We start from the raw sequence: 23,560 nt of genomic DNA on the forward strand, positions 1-23,560 counted from the left end.
CCCCTTGCGTTTGCCAGTCTTTGTATCTTTGTACCTGGTCTTTGTTTAATGTCTGTTTGCTGGTTGCTCTGGTTTTTGTCATGTCTGTTTCCCGTTCCGTCCGCATCGGCTATATGAACCTGGACTGTTATGACCACGACCCTGGATTTGCCCGTAATAAATCTCGCTTATCTCAGCGTGTGCGTCCGCCTCCTCGCTCCCCCTTACAGCTTCTCTGTGAACTATCTGCATGGTGATAGCTGATAATGAGCATTTCCTAGAGAAATAATTATTAATGTTCCCTGTTACTTTTTCTTAATATATGCACACTTAACCCAGCCTGCTTATTCCTCTCTGATCCAGCTGGCAGGGATATCAATGTCATTTCTTCATGTGTACTCAAAACCCAGTTCATAATAATAATAATCATAATAATAATATATTTAATTTAAAAGCACCTTTCTTGAGACTCAAGGACACTGTGCAAAATGTAGGGTTATATATATATATATAAAAAAACATCAACAGATAGAGTAGGCTATTTTGAACAGGTGAGTTTTAAGACTGGATTTGAAAAGAGGAAAAGAGTCAATGTTACGGATGTCACGTGGGAGGGAGTTCCAGAGTTTGGGAGCAGAGCAGCTGAAAGCTCTGCTCCCCATGGTACTCAGACGAGCAGATCGTGCCAGTTCATGGCATTTCATGGGACTTAGACCATGAAACACTGCTGCTAGTGCCTTTATATGTTCATATATATACACACACACATACATTTTATATATATATATATATATATATATATATATATATATATATATATATATATACATACACACACACATTATATATATATATATATATATATATATATATATATATATATATATATATATACACACACATACATAAACATAGAGTTGTAGAGTCTGTCTCCTGCTACCACGAGTGTGAAAGCACCACCAACTTCTTCACAAAGAAAGGTGGGTGTATGATGGAAGTGAACCTGTTAACTTAGTTGAAAGGAAAATAGGCTACTATTGCTCCCCTAACATTAGTTAATACATTCAAAGAAATTTCTGGGTGTTTACATTTCACTCTTCTTTTAGCATACTTTTAGCTATACTGTCCCTACCAATGAACCCTCCCTGTCTCCTCATCTCCATACTCCTACTAGTGAACCAGCCCTGTCTCCTCATCCTTAAAACCCCTACCAATTGAACCAGCCCTGTCTCCCCATCCGCAAAGCCCCTACCAATTGAACCAGCCCTGTCTCCCCATCCCCAAAACCCTGCCAATGAACCAGCCCTGTCTCCCCATCCCCAAAACCCCTACCAATGGAACCAGACCTGTCTCCTCATCCCCAAAACCCCTACCAATGGAACCAGACCTGTCTTCTCATCCCTAAAACCCCTACCAATGGAACCAGACCTTTCTCCTCATCCACAAAACCCCTACCAATGGAACCAGACCTGTCTCCTCATCCCTAAAACCCCTACCAATGGAACCAGACCTGTCTCCTCATCCCTAAAACCCCTAGCAATGGAACCAGCCCTGTCTCCTTATCCCTAAAACCCCTACCAATGGAACCAGACCTGTCTCCTCATCCCTAAAACCCCTACCAATGGAACCAGACCTGTCTCCTCATCCACAAAACCCCTAGCAATGGAACCAGCCCTGTCTCCTTATCCCTAAAACCCCTACCAATGGAACCAGCCCTGTCTCCTCATCCCTATAACCCCTACCAATGAACCAGCCCTGTCTCCTCATCCCTAAAACCCCTACCAATGGAACCAGCCCTGTCTCCTCATCCCTAAAACCCCTACCAATGGAACCAGCCCTGTCTCCCCATCATCCCTATACCTCTACTAATGAACCAGTTCACCTCCTTCTTTAGTTGGGAGTAGATCAACATTGTGTAGAATGACGTCATTTAGCACCTCGCTAATTATTACTGACAACAGCAGCGTAAAAATTTTGTGCTAGCTTTGCTACTTAGTTGATAGCCAGCTGGATATTTAAAACAAAAGCCTGAGGCTTCAAATGATCTAGCGTTAGTGTGCTAATCCTTCCATGTACCAAAAGTTTAAAATGGACACTCAGCTAAAATCGCAAATATGATGGCATCTGTTTATCTTTATTACAAAAGAAACAAACACAACACATGAGTTTGTAAAAAACTTTGTGAACTTGAAAAATATACTTTTGTTTCAATATTTATCACTGAGAAAGATTTAATCATTTTCCTTTTTTCATAATAATAATAATAATAATAATAAAGAAATTCCCACGGACTCCCCTGTGCATAGCCTGTGGCTGTGCAGTGGTGCAGCTGGTTTTCTCTGAAAGTACAGATATATTTCCTCCAATTTCACTCAAAAAGTAGCCAAAGTAAGACTATTGCTATGGAGTAAGCTAACACTGGACTGACTTCACATCAAAATACTGCCCACCTCACCAAATACTCAACACAAATACCTATGTCAGACTTACTTTCATGCAACATCAATTCAGTTGCTAAAATGCTATAAAACACCAATCATTTCTGTCATAGAAAAAGACCAAACTTAGACTTGGAGTTCCTACATTAAGCATGATGCAGAGTACAACATGAGGCACGACTTCAGAGGTCTACTGACAACCTACACTAGCTAAGGGCCAGCTTGGTTTCAGTCACCAGCGAAGTCATTGGTTGTAGATAAGTGTCTGTTGTTATCATCATTATTATACATATATTTATCCATCTATTTATCTTTTTCAAATGATAAGCAGAGAGGCAGCAGACCCACCTGCTTTGTGCTAACATGACATTAAAACTCCCTTTGAAGTGCTAACAGAAATTAGCATTATTGTAGCAGATGGAGCTGATCACTCACAAATTTAATAACATATTTTCTTACTGGGGTTCTTCAGTAATGAAATGAACATTCAAAGAACCCTTTCCCCGATTAAAGGGGTTCTTTGAATCGTGAAAGAGTTCTTCAGATTGATGGAGAATGCGCTGTAGAAGGTTCCAAATAAAACACCAAAAAGGGTACGTCTATTGTTATGCTGTGGGGCTTGTTACAATTGAAGAACTCCTTTTGGTGCTATACAGGAGAACCCTTTCACAATACAAAGAACCCCTTTAATCATGGAAAGGGTTTTTTTAAATGTTCATGGTTTTATATAGAACCATCTCATTACTTAAGAACTCATGAAGAATCATCATTTTCAAGTGTGTAGTATTCCGATACCCCAGTAAGGAAATACGTTATGTTATTAAATTTGTGAGTGATCAGCTCCATCTGCTACAATAATGCTAATTTCTGTTAGCGCTACAAAAGGAGTTTTAATGTTATGTTAGCAAAGCCTACAGCCTTATGCTTACATTCCAGTCTTGGTTTATCACTCCTCATGGCATTTCTAGTGTAAGGATGGATATTTGAAGCTTGTCAGAAATTTAAGAAACAACGTATGTTTTTTAATCTTTTGTCTGAGGTGTCGACAAAGGCAGTTATCAATGTAAAAAATGAAAGATGCACACCTCTTACAGTGTTTCATGTACACTTTTATTTATTTTAATAAAAAAAAAAAAAAAAAAAAAAAACAGGAAAAGTTCACATCAACATTTAACCCTTAAAGTTAATACGGTATACTCAATATCTTTCCAACAAAAGTAAAATACAACTGATTTTCCTGTAGTCTTATTAAAAAATATCAAATAGTATGCAGTATCTAACAGTTCATATTGTGGATATGTGACTGGCTTTGACAGCAGAAAGGTCTACTTTTCCACTGTAGTGGGATGGAGTTGAGCAGTCTGATTAAAAAAAGAAGAAAAAGTAGAAGAACAAGTTGGAGATTTGCTTTTGTATTACCTGCCACGTTTTTGATTGACAAGCTGAACATGCAGTAAGGGTAAGGACACAGATCACCCCAAAGACTACACTGGATGCATCGGGCAGGCTTTGCACAAGTGAGACGAAAAAAAGTCTTCTGCAAACGATCACATGATATTTCCGAGGTGTAAAATCTCACTAGATTGCATACCATGATTTATTTCCATACAAAATGGAATTCAATTCCAAAAAGCTTAACGGTCAAAGTTTCTTCTTCTTTTGCTTCTGCATTGTTTTTACAGTACAGCTTAGTCAGTACTGACCATAAATGAGAAACTTGCAGTTAAAAAAAAAAAAGTCACTATCCAAAAAAAACCCCAAAAAACAAACAAAACGAAACGAAAAAAACTTCAAAATGATTGACTCTGCAGAGTCTTTCTCTAATTGTAATGCACTGTACAGGCACACATATAGAATATATTTATAATAAATAAGGTGATTTGGCCTTGGGATGGTCAGGAGACATCTGCGCTCTCTGAAGTTTGCAAAGAGAGCAAAAGGGTCTTACCCAAGCCTCAGCTTTGAGAAAATGCAAGCGCACACACACTCACGTATACACGCAAGCAAACTTCTCTTTACATGTGTGCAAAGGCCGAAGAAGGAAAACGGAAAAGAAGAGTTATTAAGCAAAATGCATTTTGTTTGCTTGATTTCTGGAATGCCTCTGACTTAATTAAAAAAGAAAGAAAGGAGAGGAGAGTGTGATCACAGGCCATCTTCTGCGCCGGCCTCACTGAGCTAGACTTCAAAGGAGCCACCATGTTGGAGACCTGCATGCCTGTTTCAGTTTTGGAGACGCTTTGCATCCACACATTATCAGGAGACAAACAGAGAGGAATAAACAGAGCGTGTGTTGGGGTGTGTGGTCTCCTGTGATGGTGTCAGGAGATCGATCCGTAACTGAAAAGGCCAAAGGCTCCATCCTACTTCAGCTCCGGCTCTCCTCCGGCCAGGGGGCGTGGCCACTGCTCTCTCCACACATGCTCAAACCGACACAAGATTGGACAGGAGGGGAGGGGGAGCCCCCCCCCCCGCTGTGGCATGGGTTAATTCTGTACAGTGAATAGATTGCTGTGTTTGGAGGGAATGGAACAGTGTGGATGCCTTTCTCGCTCTTTTTCTTCGAGTGCTAAACGTCTGTGGAGAAATAGAGCGTATTCCTCTTCAGCTCGGCGAAGGAGATGGGTGGGTGCTGCAGGTAGTACAGTAACACCTGGACCTGTTGAAGTGAACCAGATAATATGATAGTTACCCACGTGATCTGAAACAAAAACCAGCAGCAAGCACATGATATAATGATATAACTATTATTATACGTTCAGTCTGAAACTGAAATACATTCCAATAAGTTGAGAAAGAGGGCAGTTTAAACTTAGAAACACTGTGAAATTGTGAATATCAAACATGATCCAATCATGCTTGAGTATAAAAATAGCATCCAGGAAAGACCCAGTCCTTTATGAGTAAGGATGTGGGGAGGCTCTCCTCTTCACCAAACAACAAATTCTGCTTTTAAAACTGCATCATTGGTGTCTTCAGCCACCCAAATGTTTAGTAAGTGTTGATAAAAGGAAATTTGATGTAACACACTGGTTGACATGCTCTTGTCCCAACTTTTATGGAATGTGTTGCAGGCATCATATGGAATGAGCATATAGTATTTGCAAAAGTTCATAATGTAAAACATCAAATATTGTTCAAACAGAATTGACTAATCACTGCTTTCTGTTTTAATTAGATACACATTCAGATATACAGTAGAAATGGAAAAATAAAAGCAGGATATAAATTATTAATTAAATATTATCTAAGCCTGACAAGCCCTGCACATTATATATATTCAGAACCAGGTTTGGGAGCCACTGGTTTGAGCTGTACATTTTAATGTTGCAATCTATGTGATGGCCTCTAGATGTCAGCGTAGTGTAAGGCACTTTAAACAATGGTTGGTTGAGCCATTTTAAATAACTTTATATATATATATATATATATATATATATATATAAAGGGGCGGTTTTAAGTATGTTCTGGAACATGTAAACATCATTTTAACTTTTGAAACACTACAAAATCACACATATACAAGTCCAGACTGCTTCAGGATGTCAGCAATCCATAATGATGTATCTATAAACAGCGGCCACAGCACCAGGCCTAGCCAATGCCACAGGGAAACACAGACACACAGGAGTGGACGGCAAAACAGACAAGAAATGCTCAAGCCCTCTGGCCTATGACTCATCATGCGGATGTTTCATTATACTCACTTTTGTTGTGTATGTTTATGAAGCCACGTCGACTGAATTTAAGAAAGTTTTTCCCCTCATTTTAACCATTGCAATGTAATAGCACTGGGTAGTACCACATCAAACTAGCAACCTAACCTCTTCATTTTTTCTGCTGGACCTCGACTGCTAGTTCTTCAGACATACTGGACAAACACAGGGTAAAATGTACCATGTAACAATGTACTTTTAATGTAGTGAAACAGATCAGAAAATGTCCCCAGCATCATCAACTGGATGGATATTTCTCAAGATTCAGTCTAAAGAACCCTGGAAACAAGCGATTTTGATTCTTTAGTTAGTTGCATGAACCACAGGATTCATGTGTACATTATTTTAATCACCCCTTTAGTGACTATAACGAAATGACAGCTAGCCAGGCTATACCACAGCCTCCACATGGCGGGGTTAGTTTTAAAACAGTGCCTCAATGAAGTCTCAGAGACTAAAAATAAGAGCAGTCCATACCTCCCCTTCTAAGTAGGAAATTTTATTATATTTTATGCATGTTCATCAACATATTAAAATATGCATTACAGATTGATTTTTAGATGGGAAAGCCTGTCTAGTTCACACAACATAGAATTACACTGAATTCATTACAATGCAGTGTTTGCATCGATTTAGCAGAATTTTCGAGTGACTGTCCAACTATTCTGCTACAATGACTCTGTCTATGTAGAAAGTTTTGCCTAAATTGCTCATATGTTCTCAAACGAGTTTTCAGGTTGATGTGAAGCAGTTAACAGGATTAGTTTTGGCTATTTTCTTCATTATACTGCAAAGTAGAGTCTCTGACCACTGATTATACTATAAGCATGACTACAAGATAAACAGGCCAAGATTCAGCTTTATACACTGGATCTTGAAGAACAGAGCGTGATTATAACATTACTGACTGTCACTGACATGAGTGCAAAGAATAAATAGCCTCCACACTGTCAACCAATCTCACTGTCACCTATAAAACAGTGTGTTATTTTACAGAAGTGTAAATAAATGACACTGTGTCATCTATAATAGAGAAATATTGGGATGTTAATGGTAATATTTGTGGCCAAGTAATGAGTACTCAGTATGTATGTGTGTGCACTGGGCAGGCCTCCAGCCCGCTCACTGAAAACCCAAATACAGCTGTGGGATTATTTAGACCTCAAGGCCAAAGGCAGAATCCTCTTCTATGTGGAAGTGAGGTGCAAGAGCAGAACATACACACATGCATATGTGTACTGACAGGGACAGTTTGGGGATACCTGGCTTTCTTTTAAAATTTTCCAAGCTTTGTTTGATTTTTACTATTACTTCTTAATTACGTAAGAAAAAGACACCTGCAATGATTTTAACATGAAACAGCTCTGTACTCATTTTTGGGTTAATTTAGCTTCAACACTCAGCTTCATGTTCATGAAGTGTTTACCTCGGTATGTACGTTTTGCCCAAATAATGATATAATAATGATAAAAATATGAGCAGTTACTCAATTGTTCTTTCACTTATCAAAAAATGGCAAAAAGCAACAGCAATAATTAAAATGTTAAGTTTTTGCAAACTCATCAAAAAAAAAGTCAATTTACAGAAAGATTAATACAGTGAAAAATCAAATCTGTGACTACAGATGCACACTATAATGGTGTTCATCAAGACATGTCCAGAGACAAAATTTTGCTATTTCATTTTAGACCTGAAAGGCTAATGCTCCTAACAAACACTAGAACTAAAATAGCCCAAATAGTCCCAATCATTTCCATAAAAATACATCACTAAAGCATCTACCAACCAGCCCAAAACAACATCCTAGTTTGAGCCACTTTTTTTTGGGACACAGCATGACTGCGAACTATAAAAATGACATTATGGGTGGCCATTTCAGACATCACCAGTGCTGGTATTCACAAAGCAGACATAAATTACAGGACTGATCTTCGATCAGATTCCTCTGTACTTATGACAGGGATGGTCACATATACTCTAGATCTACACACACCTGAGGTGGTTTGTGAATACAGACACTGCTGTCTGTTATCTGTGTCTGTAGCTTCTCACTGTTGTCAGAAACGCAGTGAGGATTTGTTCATTTTTATAGGTCACCGTAAATCATACTGCATTCAAAACCACATCAGCAGGTCTGCTCAACCCTAATACAGAGCTAGAAGCAGTTTGAGCAGGTTGAGAGATGTTTTGCTGATTTTTTTTTTTTTTTTTTTACAGAAATGATGTGCTATTTGGGTAATTAGTGCATTCTAGTGTTTGTCAGCCTCACAGCTCCAATATTAACTAAAGAAATCAAATTTGGACACCAAACATGCCTTGGCTGATTGGCCGACTACATCTGAAATAGAAAATAGTGTCAATTTAGGAAGTCCTAAATGTTTTCTTTAGGTGTCCCTAAAGTTTTGCTGTATCCCAGAGTAGATCAAACCAAACCCTTATGGAGAGATGTGTGTGTATCTACCTGTGCCATGACGTCATGGGACCAGATGTCGGAGGCCAGCGTAATGTGAGGCTTGCTGCTTTCGGACTCGGAGGGTCTGAGCAGCGTAGGGCCAAATACAGTTGCCAGGTTGTGCAGAGACATCTTATTCACTGGCTCCTTCTCCGCCACCCTGCAAAACCACACCAGCTCATCAGAAACAAATACATCTCAAATACTAATCACTGTGATGAAACTGTATCATCAATCGCTGTATTATAAGTCCCAACTAGTTTGTCCTGATTCATATGGTTAATGTGCAATATTAATACTTCATGCTAATGATGACTAATTTTTAAGCTTTGAGCAGAGTTCCTGTTTCGAGTTTTTTAATCATGTAAAACCTGAAGTTGGCCAGCAGGTGTTCACAGTGAGAGTGCCTGGATTTCATCCCCTACTGTCCACATGGATGTGCCATTGACACCGACAAGTAGGCAAAGGAGAACTTTCCTACAATGTTCCTGCACATATCAGTCATATTACTCTGAACTGTAAGAATATTTAGTTTTCGGACTTACAAGTATTTCCTACTTCCACTTCCAACCTCACAGAAATATGGGGAACTTCCATGTCTAAAGTCAAAATAACTCAACCTCTCATTTGATTACCATCTACAGCTGCGTGTCGGTGCTAAGACTCAAAGTCTGACAATTCTGAGAGATTACTAAGAACTGAGACATTTAAAATTTACAAGAGAAAAAAAGCCCCCCTGAATCACAGCCACCCAGCTGATTGTGAAAGGTTTCCTAGGATGAAATCCGACATGAGACGAGACATCACCAAATACAGCCTCTTAGAAACAGCCAGGTTTTTTGCACTCTACCACAAATCATATCCCAACAGTGTTCTCCGGTGGTTTTTTTAGCACAGACAGACCCGGTTCTACTAGCACTGAGCACTGAGACAGCTGCTGCTGCTGCTGGATTCTATGTAAACTGGTCTGCGGCTCTAGCATGTTGTGGTTCTTAGATCTGGTTGTGGGTGTGGATGATCCTGACGTCGTTTCCAGGCCACTGTGGGCATGGTTCACTGCTTGTGGTCACACCAGAGCTGGAAGCTCAGCCATACATATGGTCTTACCAGACTACAAGCTTAAGGTGCTACACGTGGATGGAGGAAAAAACAAGAGCAATGGCTATGAATAGAGAGTGAGTCAGCCACTGGAAAACACTAAGACATGGAAGCTAACAGTGATGGTAATTCAGCATGGGAATGCATATGTATATTTTTCCACTCTACTGTTGTACTGTTTACAAAGTTATTTTAAAAATAAATAAATAAAAGAATTTTTTACGTTAAGGTTAAGTTTAGGATTAAACTTAGAAAAGTATTATTACATATTAGTGCTATTAAAAACTACTTTTTTCCTTTTTTATTGTTATTATATACATCATTTAATAAATTCTGTTTATATTAACTTACATTAAAAGTACAGGAAGTTTCTGATTTCCTCTGTTACCATTTCAGTTACCATTTCAGAGAAATGGACCATCAAATATTTTTATTTTCAAATATTCTATTGAAAATCTTGAATATTTGATTATTCAAGAAGAAAATGAAGAAAACTTTAATATCTCCAGTTTAATAACTGAATGAAAATGACTTACTATTACTATTACTATTATTACACAAATTCTATTGATTTATTTAGCATTTTAATAAAACGTAACAAAGACTACAAGTTAATGGATAAAAACATTAATAGATAATTATTTTCATAGCAAGTTGTATTATTGCTAAACTGGGGTTTTTTGGCCAATCTGGCAACCCTGGTTGTTGGCTCTGTTTGAGTAGCAGTGTGTGGTGTAGCAGTGCAGTGCAAAGACTCGGTCAGTGAACTGGGGAGAGACTTCACAGTGGAGTATGCGCTAAACTCAGCCTCATTGGCTTTATTGCCCGGTCTGAATAATTGTCCTTACAACTCTGGACAGCAGTAAATGTGTTGGTTATTCGAATGGCTGCAGACCTAATCACATGTGAGTGTGGCTGTGCATGTTTTACCTCTTCAGGTGCTCCAGCAAGGTGAGGAAGGTGATGAGGTTGGGGTCAGGGAGGGAGCGTAGCAGGTGCATCATGCAGTTCTCCTTGGCTGCAGGGTCGGACAGAGCTGAGAGGGAGAGGATGAGAGACATGAAGGTCCATCACACACTTCCATTACCCTAACAACTCCACATCCTAATCATTCTCTTCTTTAAGAGTCCACACAGTGACCCTCATCTAAACCCCAACCTACCTCATGTGACCTCTGACCTCTACAAAATGCTCACTTCCTCTGTAATAACCCCCAGATGTCTCTTTCAGTCTTAACCATTACCAGCAAAACTGATAAATCCAGCGTTAATCTGTCAGGGATTACTGGAGTGAAGAGGTTAAAGATGAAGGGTCGTACCAATGCCTTCCATGAAGGCTGGGTATAGACGGTCTGTGAGCAGAGGCTCGGGCAGTTCTCTGAAGTACAGCTTCAGTGTCCCTGCGATGGCATTAATGTCCATATCACTCAACATCACCAGAATATCTTTGGTATCTGAGAGAGAGAGAGAGAGAGAGAGAGAGAGAGAGAGAGAGAGCGAGAGAGAGCGAGCGTGCGAGAGAGAGAGAGAGAGAGAGCGAGAGCGAGAGCGAGAGAGCGAGAGAGCGAGAGAGAGAGAGAGAGAGAGAGAGAGCGAGAGCGAGAGAGAGAGAGAGAGCGAGAGAGCGAGAGAGCGAGAGAGAGAGAGAGCGAGAGAGAGAGAGAGAGAGAGAGAGAGAGAGAGAGAGAGCGAGAGAGAGAGAGAGAGAGCGCGAGAGAGAGAGAGAGAGAGAGAGAGAGAGAGCGAGAGCGAGAGAGCGAGAGAGAGAGAGAGAGAGAGAGCGCGAGAGAGAGAGAGAGAGAGAGCGCGAGAGAGAGAGAGAGAGAGAGAGAGAGAGCGAGAGCGAGAGAGCGAGAGAGAGAGAGAGAGAGCGCGAGAGAGAGCGAGTGAGAGAGAGAGAGAGAGAGAGAGAGAGAGAGAGAGCGAGAGCGAGAGAGCGAGAGCGAGAGAGCGAGAGAGAGAGAGAGAGAGAGAGAGAGAGAGAGAGAGAGAGCGAGAGCGAGAGAGCGAGAGCGAGAGAGCGAGAGAGAGAGAGAGAGAGAGAGCGCGAGAGAGAGCGAGCGAGAGAGAGCGAGAGAGAGCGAGCGAGAGAGAGCGAGAGAGAGCGAGAGAGAGCGAGCGAGAGAGAGCGAGAGAGAGAAAGAGAGAGAGAGAGAGAGAGAGAGAGAGAGAGTTTTAGAATGAACTCTATGGTTAAGGATGAATTCCACACATTTTAAAATTCATATGTACTTCATTCTTAAGATGTAACAAGTCATTCAGAGTGGTTTGATTGTTCACAGTGGTGTTGATAGGAACCAGACACCAGAAGAGTTTTATGCCTCTGAAAGCTCCCTCACAGAAAGCGATCACTCAAAATGGCTAGAAATACAGGTTATTCTCAGAAATATGAAAAACACTGGAAACCACCTTAAAAAATTAAAATGAATAAAACTTGATGTTTTCTTTTTTCAATACAGAAAATGAAACCTGTTTGAAGAATCATAAAATAAACAGAATTATTACAATGATTTAAAATACTTTTAGTCCCATTTTCAAATTTCAAATTATAGTGTTTTGAAAATTTGTCTTACTACAGCAACATATTGCCTACTGCCCAAGACATTATCTTACAACAGACACTGCGAATTGTAATAAATGGCTATATTGTACTGTACGAATGAATCATAACTCCTGGTTCCCATCAACACAACTGTGAAGAAATCAGAGAATTCAGGGTTAGTAAGTTCTTCTGTAATTACTCACTTCACAACAAAACACTGATGACTATATGCTCACTTTAATGACTGAACTATGAATTTTTTTTTTTTATGAAATCACTGGAATTCCCTGGATTTTCTCTGTATATCCAGGTTAATTAAAATGACTGTCAACCATCATAACAGTGAGTAATCTGTTATTCTCTGTAACTTGTGTGTGTGTGTGTGTTTGTGTGTGTTTATTAGGGCAGCTGACAGCTGGAGGGGGTCAGTCCTCTCTCTGCCCTTTCCCACAACTCCTACGCTGTTTTTAGTCATGCTTACAGAAGCAACAAAGTCAGGAGAGAGAGCGAGGAGGACCAAAAGATGGAAAGAATAAGAGACAGAAAATAGGGCTGCATGAATTTGACAAATATGATAAAAGCATTCAGTTCAGCACTGATTGTGATCATGGATTGTCTGGTAGATTCCAACTTTGTCATGTAGCCTTACAGTAAAGTGTTACCTGAAATGTGCAGGTAGTAACAGTCACTGGTAAATGCAAACATAATTAATACGATACAGTTCTGATCAGATATTCATTCTGAACACAATAAATATAAACATAATACAAGTGAACTATATTTCATTTAAGAAAAACTATACCTATAGTAAGTCTTTAATGACCTGTGGGATCTATATCAAAATATATTACAGCCATCAACAGGGCAGATAGGGCATCAGCTGAGTGAATTCCATGACTTGCATCCACAATAAAACTCAGTAATGAAAAAAACTTTCATTATAATGAAATACGTTACTTTCATGGTACAAAAACAATCTGGTGAATCTGGAAAAATATCAGTTTGATTTCTGTTAAAGTTCACAGACGAAGCTACAGCTAAAGCTAAAGATTCTGATTTGAGTCACATTTAAGTGAAAAGAGATCGCCGCAGGTCAACCTTGCTGTGATATGTAGTGGGCTTACTCGTGTCGAATGCTGCTTTAAGTGCCTGAATGTCCGTGGCCACCCCAGAGATTCGGTAAATGCCCACTTCTTCGATCCCCCTCTTCTCCACCTCCTCAATACACTGCCGCACAATGTAAGGCACCTTAGAGCGCTCACGCCTGTTGAGACACAGAGACATACAGAGTTTAATCAAAAGTATTCAATAACAGCTTCATAATGATCTTATCCTTACGCAACCGCAACAAAGTACAGAACAGGATTTTTACAGAATGGGAATTTCATGGATTTTTTAAAATTTCCACATGCAAAGATGTTCAAAGGCAAGAGATGTTGAAATTCAAAGGTAAATGTCATTCAGAGAGGTTTAATGTGAAATGCTCTATTCTAGAGAAACCTTGCCTAGTTAAAATAGTTTACAGTGGTGGTGATGGGAACCAGACGTCTGAAGAGTTTATTACTCCTAAAAGCTCCCTCACAAAAAGCTATTAGCGCTATTTTTGATAGTTTCGAGATGAACTTTTGGCAACGAAATGCATTTCAAGGACAAACACAACAGTCCCCAAAGAAAACATGTCAACATTACAAATAAAACTCCAAGGACATGTGCAGATGTCTCTGAATGACTGAATTATGCAAAACATTTGAATCGAAAGAATTCAGTTTTAACCTCTTCCAGCGGGGAAATGCTCCAATTACCCACTCTTCTAATGTATAGAAGATGTATAATATATAGTATCAATGTATAATATATAGTGGATTAATAAGAGAATAATAAACCTAGAGTTCAAGTGGCTCAAATAAAGAGTACATGAAACTGAACAAGTGACTGTATAGTTGCTTCACACAATATGTGGTGTTGTGATCTTGAGGAATTAACCAAGCTATTCTCAATCTTAGATATGGAGGGACCCCTCTTTACTACACATTTGTTTTCAACACACTCTGTCTTCCCAGAATGATAAATATTGTGATAATGATTATATTAGCTTGTTCAATATGCAACAGGAACACACAGAGAAGGACAGGAACACACAGAGAAGGACAAAAGAAAACATACTTTGTCACTACGCTGATTTTGACTCCAAACACTCCACTCTGCTTCTTAGAAGGTGTCCTCTTCAAGCTCAAGTCCCGACTCGTGAACTTCATGGAGAACTCCACCTTAATCTAGGGAAGGTGCAGCAAATGAATGTTAAACTTCTGGCAGAGGGTTCTTTCACAGTATTAGTAAAATCGTCCATTCATTCTTACCCCATTCATCTCGATCACGTCCACATGCCAGTTCTTGGACTGCACGGTCTGTGGGTCCAGCTAAAACGAAAGGCAGAAAAAAGGATTTGAGTACTCTGTGCAGTGTTATCAGCCAGCTACTATCCAAATAGCTGTAAATGAATGAAATCTGTGCCCTCACAGGAAAAAAATAAAACTGATTTGCTAGATAGATTGACATCGTCGTTTGAGTACAGATTCCACCCTCTTTAAAAAAATTTTTTTTTTAAATGAGGGAGGAAATAGCATCAAAGTCTAGTTTGGACTGTAAATTGGCCTGGGATCATGGTATCAGTGTAAAAGTCCAACATTCCACACTGACCCTAGCTAAGATGGATTATCAGAAGGAGCGTCCAAATTGTAAACACGTCCAAAACATGTCAAAAAGAGGATTATTCAACTTAAATTATCCGAGGTGGGTTTCTCTTCTCCCTCCCCTGCACGTCTACTGTTCTGAATCATAACTTGGAATGGCTCAGAGTCAGATGCGCTAAATAGAGTCCAAAAAATCAGATCAAGCATCACACGCACACATACACACACAACCCAATGAGTATCCACACTTCCCTATTTGCATAAACAGTACTGTAAATCAGAGAGCACCCTTCATTTACTTCTTGAAATTTCCAATAATTTCCACATCCATTAAGCACAAGTTATTAATTTAGCAGTAGACATTTCTGAAGAGATTAGATAAAATATTCAAGAAGAAAGGGGAAAGTCAAAGGAAAACTGAATGTGATTGGGATTACTGGGACCATAAAACTGAACTATGAAGGCGTAAATAAAACTGAACTATGAAGGCGTAAAAATAAATAAATAAAATAAATGAACCATCCCTGCAGATTTCTCTGAAAAATGAAAAGCAAGTCTTCTGAAAAAATTAAAACTTTAATAAAGGCCAAGGCCACATAATATTTCATTGTTGAGGCTTCTGCATAATTATCCTTTATATACAAGATTTCGGCTTTTTTCTGCTGCTGAAAAATGAAAAACTGGGTCTTAACGGCTGTTTTGATGGGAATTTTAATAAATGAAGGGAGGTCTCAGTCCTTTCCACAGTACTGAGAAGCACACACATGCAGATGTTACCTATATACACTCTTGTACACCCACTCACACACACAGTGGGGAATGCTTTAGAATCCAAGCCAGAGGGCTATTTTTTGCAGCTCCTACTTTGTTTTTAATAGAGAAGGCCAAGTTTTCCATTTGCCTTCTGTACGGAAATTCCCAGCCAGAAAAGACAGAAAGAAAAAATCCCTGGGAACCCAAAAAGCTTCTGTTATTAAATTTCAGGACAGTGAACTCTTAATGAAATTAGTTCTTCTCTACTTCTATATAAGAAAACAGCAACTTGGCACATTTGCAACATTTTGAGTGTGTGCATGTGTATCTATGTGCAGATGTGTGTGTGTGGGTGTGTGTGTGTGTGTGTGTGTGTGTGTGCGCGTGCCTGCGTGTGCATGTGTGACTAAATAGAATAAAAAAAAGGTGACATAATCCAGATGTCTATGACATGACAGTGTCATATGACCAATAAAATACCACAGACAACTTAAAAGCAATTACAATCTAGGACAAAAATAACCTACATATGTTAATAATACACATCCTTTTGCGTAGTAAATCAAGATTAACCACATCTGACTAATTTAATCATTTAATCGTAATCATTAATTTGACATTAATAAATGTTATTTAATTATAGCTATAAGAATGGATAGTAGATCGAATGTGTTTATTACTGTTATTAATTTACATTATTTTTATCATGTGAACCTGAACATGAATATCATTAATTCAATAAAGTGTACACACTTTCCACTTTTCATCACCAATATATTGTGAAAACAATGCATGTTACTCTGTAATTGTAGCCTTATTGCTTTTATACCACTACACACTTAAAAATGATGGTTCTTCAAGAGTACTTTACTAAGGAAAATGGTTCTATTTGAAACCATGACCACTCACAGAACCCACTGCATAACGAAAGGGTTCCTTGCATCATGAAATGGTTATTCAGATTGATGGATGATGCTCTGTAGATGGATCTGTATAGCACCAAAAAGTGTTCTATTATTACAAGCTTGCCATTGTAACAAGAGAAGTTCTATATTGAATCATGTTTTTTACCATAATTTTTAAGTGTGCATGTTATGTTGTGTTTACATGTTGGCATTGTTCCACGCCTCATAGCAGAATGACTGACAGCAGTAGTTGTGTAAACGCTGCCATAATGATAGCATTACTAGCACAGTCATATAACAGCATGATAATGCTAAAATATCACATTGCCAACCCCATGTGATCTATGGGCTTCATCTTTCTGCTCACTGCTCAGTACTGAACCTATTGCGGAATGCGGTGTACAATACTCAACATCTGGTTTGATGCTTATGGAGCGTTTCCTTGTTAGCAAATCAGGACAATCCTTTCAGATAGATCACGGACAGAAGCTGTGCTGTTTCCATTAGCATGCAGCTCCCCGAAGGGTAAAAATACATCTCACAAACATACGCACAAACGTTCACGTCCTGGAATTCACCCATTCTTGCATTCCTCCTTTCTCATGCTGCTCTGGGAGAACATGTCTTAAGCATGATGGATGATGAGTATGAATCCCTGGAGAAGCTCCACCTTTCTCCTAAGTTTACCTGTCAATCAAATCAGCTCAAGACCAGCGAGAGATGGCTAGATGATAAAAAAAAGCCAATAATCAAACGTTCTCTTACTACTGGTGTCTGCAGCAGACAGACTCCACACTGTTTTAAAAAAAAACAAGCAATATAAAGGGAACTGGTTTACCAGTGTTTAATATGGAACAATATACTATATATCTAATGGGAGAATGCAGGTGAGTTACAATGATGAGAAATTCAAATAAAGGCTTATTAGTTGTGCAAATTATATAATTTCATATCACTTAAGATATGACCTTAAATACCCTCAATAAAGTAATCAGTGTAATCATCATTACTGGCACTGCCGGGACCATAGCGAGATTACCATCTAGTAATTATATGTAAGATATTTTTGTTGCCCCACTGGGGCCACAGGCTGGTACAGTGTAATGTTATTGTTACGCTGGCCAACAACACATGAACTGGCCTGATTTATGCTTCTATAAAAATGCTAAGTGAAATAAACTGCTGATCCTGCGTACATGCCAGTGTTTGAAGTGGGGCTTGGGCTGGGAACCAGCTCATGCTAATCAGGGTATCAGACCAGAACTTGGCAGACACTCTAAACTAAAGTTATGATTGCTAAAGCTGTAGAAAAAGCCTTCAGGCACTGCAAAAATACAGTCTCTCTCTCTCTTTTTCAGAATTCTTAGACTTCTTCATAAAACCATGAACTACATCTTAACTTTAACTGTCATTCTGCCTCAAGTAAACTCCTAGAAATTCTTACAAACATCTCACCACCACCATCAGACAAGGCAACTTAAAGAAAATCCTGTCTACATAACTGGCTCCTAATATCGTGCCTTTATACATTTACCCAAGGTATGCAAGTGCATCTCAACCCCTTATTAAAACTCCAGAAGGAATTCAACTTTCTTCTGTGGGAAAGGAGCTTTCTCTGGAAATAAAACCCTCAAACGGTGTGGCTGGGAGGTTTATTTATACAGTATCCACAATTGATTCAGATTAAGCCAGGGGTGGACGGTCATGCAGGCTTACACTGCTGCCGAAGGGGGGATGGGGGGTGGGGCCTGAAGGATGCGTGGAAAAACCCTGGCCTTTGAAGCAGGAGAGAGAGAGAGAGAGAGAGAGAGAGAGAGAGAGAGAGAGAGAGAGAGAGAGAGAGAGAGAGAGAGAGAGAGAGAGAGAGAGATCCTTCAAATTTTGAGTTGGGTAAATGGCCAGAGCACTGTTAAAACATAGGGAGGTAGGGAAAGAGATAAAGAGGGAGAGTGACAGCATCATGTGTTTGAGTGAGAACACCTGGACCAATCAGAGAGGGTGGTACATGCCAAAGCACAAATGTAAAGCAATATTTCACTAGATTTGAAGTGAATGCTATGAAGCGCTTCACTGAAAACTGCAGATGGGTCTCTCTTAGCATTCGGTCATATCCTAATAGACTAATGTATGGACACCTTTCAGACTTCCACAGGGCTGCTACAGTTTTTAGCTATTTTTCGCAATGTAATTTGGTTCATTTTCATAGATAACAATGACAATATGATAGTGTCACAAACCACATAAACAAGTCTATGTGAGATCACTTAAAAAACTCTACTTTTTCTGGAAACATTTAAATATCACTAACTTATATTAAAATTTAAATATCACTAAAAAAAAAAAAAAAAAAAAAAAGGTTTTCCGAGTGACTAGAAAGCCATCAAGTCTCCTATGTAAGAGTGATATTAGGACAGATCCTCAAGACTTTTTTCCTTTTCTGTCTGTTTAGGTTTCTCTGTCTGTAGAGATGAAACACTGCAGTCGTGGTTTTATCTCCTCTCTCTTCTTCTAAACTGATAGCATCTGGATGTGAAGAACAAAGAGCAGAGAGGAAGAGCTGAAGGAAGAACATCCTCCATCTCATAATGGGTTGAATTAAGAGCGGCCTGCGCTGGCCTGAAACTGAAGTTTGTATGTCCTGATCCAGCAGCTTTGATCAGAAGAGGATGTGCTTGGGAAGAGCTTTTGATCCGACATGAATAATTAAACATGCCTTCAGTGAGAACACACCAATAAACCACATGGCAACACTGAGCGGGAAAGACGACGACACAAGGACGGCACGCTGAACAATCGAGCAGATAACAGAATTGGGTACAGCCAGGTGTTATAATGGATTTTGTAGATACCAGACTTTTAGTCTCTGTTTTTTTCTGTTGTATGCACTTCTGCTCTCTGTTTTTTTCTTTTTTCACTTTGTTCTGCCAGCATGTTGCTGAGTGGAGCAGGAACAGTGTGTTCTCTGACTGCTCTCTCCCTCTGCGAGTGTGTCTCACAGTACGTTGAGGTCAGACATGAACGCCATGGAGAAGAATGGTGTGTGTAGACAGGAATACAATCAGCCTCGCTGACTTACTGATCACTGTTTACATGTAGTTCCATTGAAAATATCAATGCTACAGTATGATATGGTATTGTTGCAACAGAGAGGTAGTTATCTAAGCTGTCCAATTTAACAGGTTAACTGCCATAAAGACTTCCTTTACTGCTGAGTGCACTGTGATTTTTTTCAGACTTACTGTTGAAAATGGTACTTTGTGGCACAAACTGAATAAAAATCTTTTTTGTTAGATAACATTCTTCACACATCAAATTCAGAAATTGTATTATTAACAGAAAGACATGCACAAAGTAGATTTAAAAAAAAAAAAAACATTTTCTTAGCTTGATCCTCTGAACCATCCTTAGTAGTGCAGCCTTAATCCCAGCTGCTTGTGTGCTGTAAAGATAGAATTAGTAATAGCAGCCTTCTTATTCAAATGCTTCTTTTACATGGCTTTCGAAGCGATATCTTTAGCATGTCTGGCAAACTACGCTGGGTAGTTCTATGCTGTGCTCTATGGATATAACAATGAGCAGCAAACTAGCAAAAGTTACAGCAAAGATGAAAACTCTGGTTTTGTCCATTCATACAACTATAAAGATATCTTCATGGTCAAATCTGAGCCAATAAGCAAATAATACACTTAATGCAGATGAACTATACACAGTAATATAACTAATCACAGCTATTTTAATCGTTTCATAATCCTAGTGTATATAGCAGCTCCAGTGGTTCTAACCATCATGAGAACTCTAGACAGCGCTTTTATCAGGAATGTGTATGTGCTGAGCTTTGGTCTGCAGTGAAGCTGCTGACTGACACGCTACACACAGACCAACACACACATACATACCAACCAGCACACACACACACACCATGCTCACGTTTCACTGACCTCACCCTTTATTCAGCTACCCTCACACACACAGACACAAGAGCAGCAGGCATACTGGCCAATACGCTTCCACTCAGCATCCAATTATACAAAATAAATGGAAAGTGCACGTAAAACCTTAGTGTGCACACACCCACAAACTTGAAAGAATGAAACATTATCATAGCAGCTCAATTGATCAAAAGGGAAAGGTATATTTAATTCATGACACCTGAAGCACAGCATAAGCCACCATTATTACTCTCTCTCTGCCTTTAATCTAAAACTAAGCATGCATTCATGTCGTTCATTCTATAAAACACGTTCGCTACACATCAAAAGTGAGCTAATACTCACTGTGAAAATATACATATAAAAGCATCTCCCTCATGAAAAAAGAATGGTCAAATAGTGATTTTATATTGTGGAATATACTAAAGACACCCCTTTCTTTTCCATACACTGAAAGAAGCACAATATAAATTAAATGTCTTACTGCATTGAAGGGGAGGTCATGCCTCTGTGGCTTAAGCAGACCTAAATTAACGCTGAATTAATTTATCCACACCCGTTACCCCTCTCTGCTTCCTAGTAGTCTCAAAATCCGTTTTAATTAGCAGTGACATCTGCTAAATGAACTTTATGATTTGGGCTTAATTAATTTTAAAGACCTTATCTGCGCCAGCTTTGGGAAGACTAATCACAACAATGAAATCTTCCTTTCAAACTACATCAAGCTTAATTTGTCTCAGTGATTACTATGTGCAGCTAAGTATGCAGCATGACAACAAGTATCAGATAAGTTTATTTTTAGCAGATCATCATAATATTAAAACACTGAGCATACATGCATAAGCATGCATTCAAAATATGACAAATGTCAGGTCCAGAGTGTACTAAAATGTACAATCACTAGCTATTTTATTTTATTACATTCATGTATTTTATACATGCTATAGTGTTTAAAAACCCCAGCAGCACTGTCTCGTACCAGTACAACACAGCACCACTACAGCAGTGTCACTACAGTGCTTAGAACAGAACACCAACAAAATAATGTCTGCTCTGGCAGGTCTGTGGGGGTCCTGATCATTGAAGAACAGGGTTAAGGTGAGATAAAGTATGCAAAGAAACAGATGGACTACAGTCTGTTACTATACAACTACAAAAAAGTGCACCAATATAGTAGGTGGAGCTGATGAAGCAAAAATGGGCACTTTCTTTTTTGGCACAAGAAAAGAAATGCAGAGAAACCTCTCTCCATTGCACTGATCGCTGATGTCATGTTGAAATAGTACAGCAAACAACATACATTCAAATGAATGCTACAGTAGCTGCAAAAGAGCTAAATATTGGTGTCTGGTTACGGCTTTCAGGACAGAGAAATTTTGAATTTTCAAGATTTTGTTTTTATTTGGGTGCATCATCACCAGTGGCAGACTGTACTTTTTGGGCCTGAGCCTTCGTAGGACTTTGTGCAAGCTGGTGTAATACCACAGATAACTGTATATCCTTATCACAACAGTTGCATACACTATGTGCAACATATAATCAACACAATTATCATAGGGAAGACCAAAAACATTTACAGATGCAAACACATTCTGATGTTAGTTCACTAACATTGACATGACTCAGACACATAGAAAAGTTCAGGTGGACCACAGCACTATAGATGGAAATCACTGGACTATTCAGACCAAGACGTAGTGAAAGAGTGCTAGCATGTCTGTGTTTAGCAGGAGGTCTAGCACGTGCTGAGACGGCAGCCGTGGGGGATGATGGGTAACTGTGTCGCTGCCTTAGCTTTGCCCCCTCTCTCAGCAGTCTTATGTAAAAGGGCACAGCACTGATATGATGAATCCACAGAGAAGCTGCACTCATGCGATGTGACCGATGCTGGAAGCACTCTTCACAGCACAACACACACATGCATGCACAAGACAATAGCAGAGCACGCTGGAGAGCAAGCGTGTTGGCAAGGCAGAGTCAAGGAGCTAAACATGCACGTGTTCTGAAGCATGTTCACAGTACTGAGTGAAGTCTGCTTCATTTTATCACACAGCACGCTGATGTCTCCTTCACTCTGAATCAAGACAAAGCTGCCACGTACTGTTACCAACACCTGATATCACTGCCAAGACACATCCGCTGACATTCTTATTATTCAAGTTCTTAAAGAAGAGGCAGTCAAGTTATTTGTCTGCAGAGATTATAAAGAAATGAACAGCTGAAATGAATGGACTGTGACTACTTCTTTAAAGGCACTGTAAATGTATATACTTCTGTGTACTATATGTACATTATGATACATGTACAGATGAGTGACAAAGGAAAACCCTGAATAACTACATGAAGAAACTGAGAAAGAGATTTGTGACGGTGTTTTGGGTCCTGTGTGGTGGGAACACTATTGTAATTAGAAAGGTATTTGGAGGTCAAGCTGATGTTTACTTTGGGCCCTGGACGCTTGGGGCTGACGTCAGCCTGGACCTCTTCCAGTAAATTCCCTGCAATCAGACAGGAAATGCAACTTCTGCTGACTAACATGAGTACTCATCATCACCAATCATCATCACCCCCACATTTTACATTACTAAAATTGAGTGCTAAGTGACAACTGACAGATATTCAAGGATTATATAACTTAATTCCTCAAAGTGATTAAGTAATATCTACTCTCATTCTGGGAATACTCTCTCATTCTCAGCTTGATCACAAACTCAGTAAGTCGAAAATCTTAAGCTCATGAGCACCAGATAGCCCTAAAAGTCATTTCACTCTAAGAACGTTCAACGGACTTATTAGCTGAGCCTCTATAAGTGACCAGTGGTCATTTCACTAATGGATACTGACTGGTAAGCCCAAATGAGCACTAAAGTGCTACTGCTGCTTGGATAATGAGGCATGAAAGGACGGTTTCTGGACACATCAGGTGATGAATGTGTTAAGGTGTAAACGAAAAGAGCAATGGTTTTCGAGCAACAGATCCCCAACACCAGCCTAATTATCCTAATCAAAGCTGGCTTGTTAGGGCAGCATAAAGAGGGGGGATGTGCTGGACCCTCAGT

The 23,560-nt window shown here is 39.4% G+C and overlaps 1 protein-coding gene across 4 annotated transcripts in view; it reads right to left on the bottom strand.

Annotated features, from left to right (window-relative positions):
• Window positions 1-3,552: 3,552 nt before the first annotated feature.
• The window catches only part of abr (ABR activator of RhoGEF and GTPase), a 193,110-nt gene continuing 173,102 nt past the window's right edge, over window positions 3,553-23,560 (bottom strand). For 3 of the 4 annotated variants that reach the window (XM_017699053.2, XM_037533388.1, XM_037533389.1), the window contains 7 exons: window positions 14,582-14,641; window positions 14,388-14,497; window positions 13,349-13,488; window positions 11,002-11,136; window positions 10,614-10,719; window positions 8,595-8,745; window positions 4,987-5,076 (listed from right to left, as the gene is read on the bottom strand). In XM_017699053.2, the coding sequence (XP_017554542.1) occupies window positions 4,987-5,076; window positions 8,595-8,745; window positions 10,614-10,719; window positions 11,002-11,136; window positions 13,349-13,488; window positions 14,388-14,497; window positions 14,582-14,641 (792 nt within the window). Of the gene's footprint in view, window positions 5,077-8,594; window positions 8,746-10,613; window positions 10,720-11,001; window positions 11,137-13,348; window positions 13,489-14,387; window positions 14,498-14,581; window positions 14,642-23,560 lie in introns of all 4 variants that reach the window. The other variant, XM_017699035.2, reaches the window with a different exon arrangement.

The sequence above is a fragment of the Pygocentrus nattereri genome, chromosome 23 (genome assembly GCF_015220715.1).
Source record: "Pygocentrus nattereri isolate fPygNat1 chromosome 23, fPygNat1.pri, whole genome shotgun sequence".
NCBI classification, from domain to species: domain Eukaryota; kingdom Metazoa; phylum Chordata; class Actinopteri; order Characiformes; family Serrasalmidae; genus Pygocentrus; species Pygocentrus nattereri.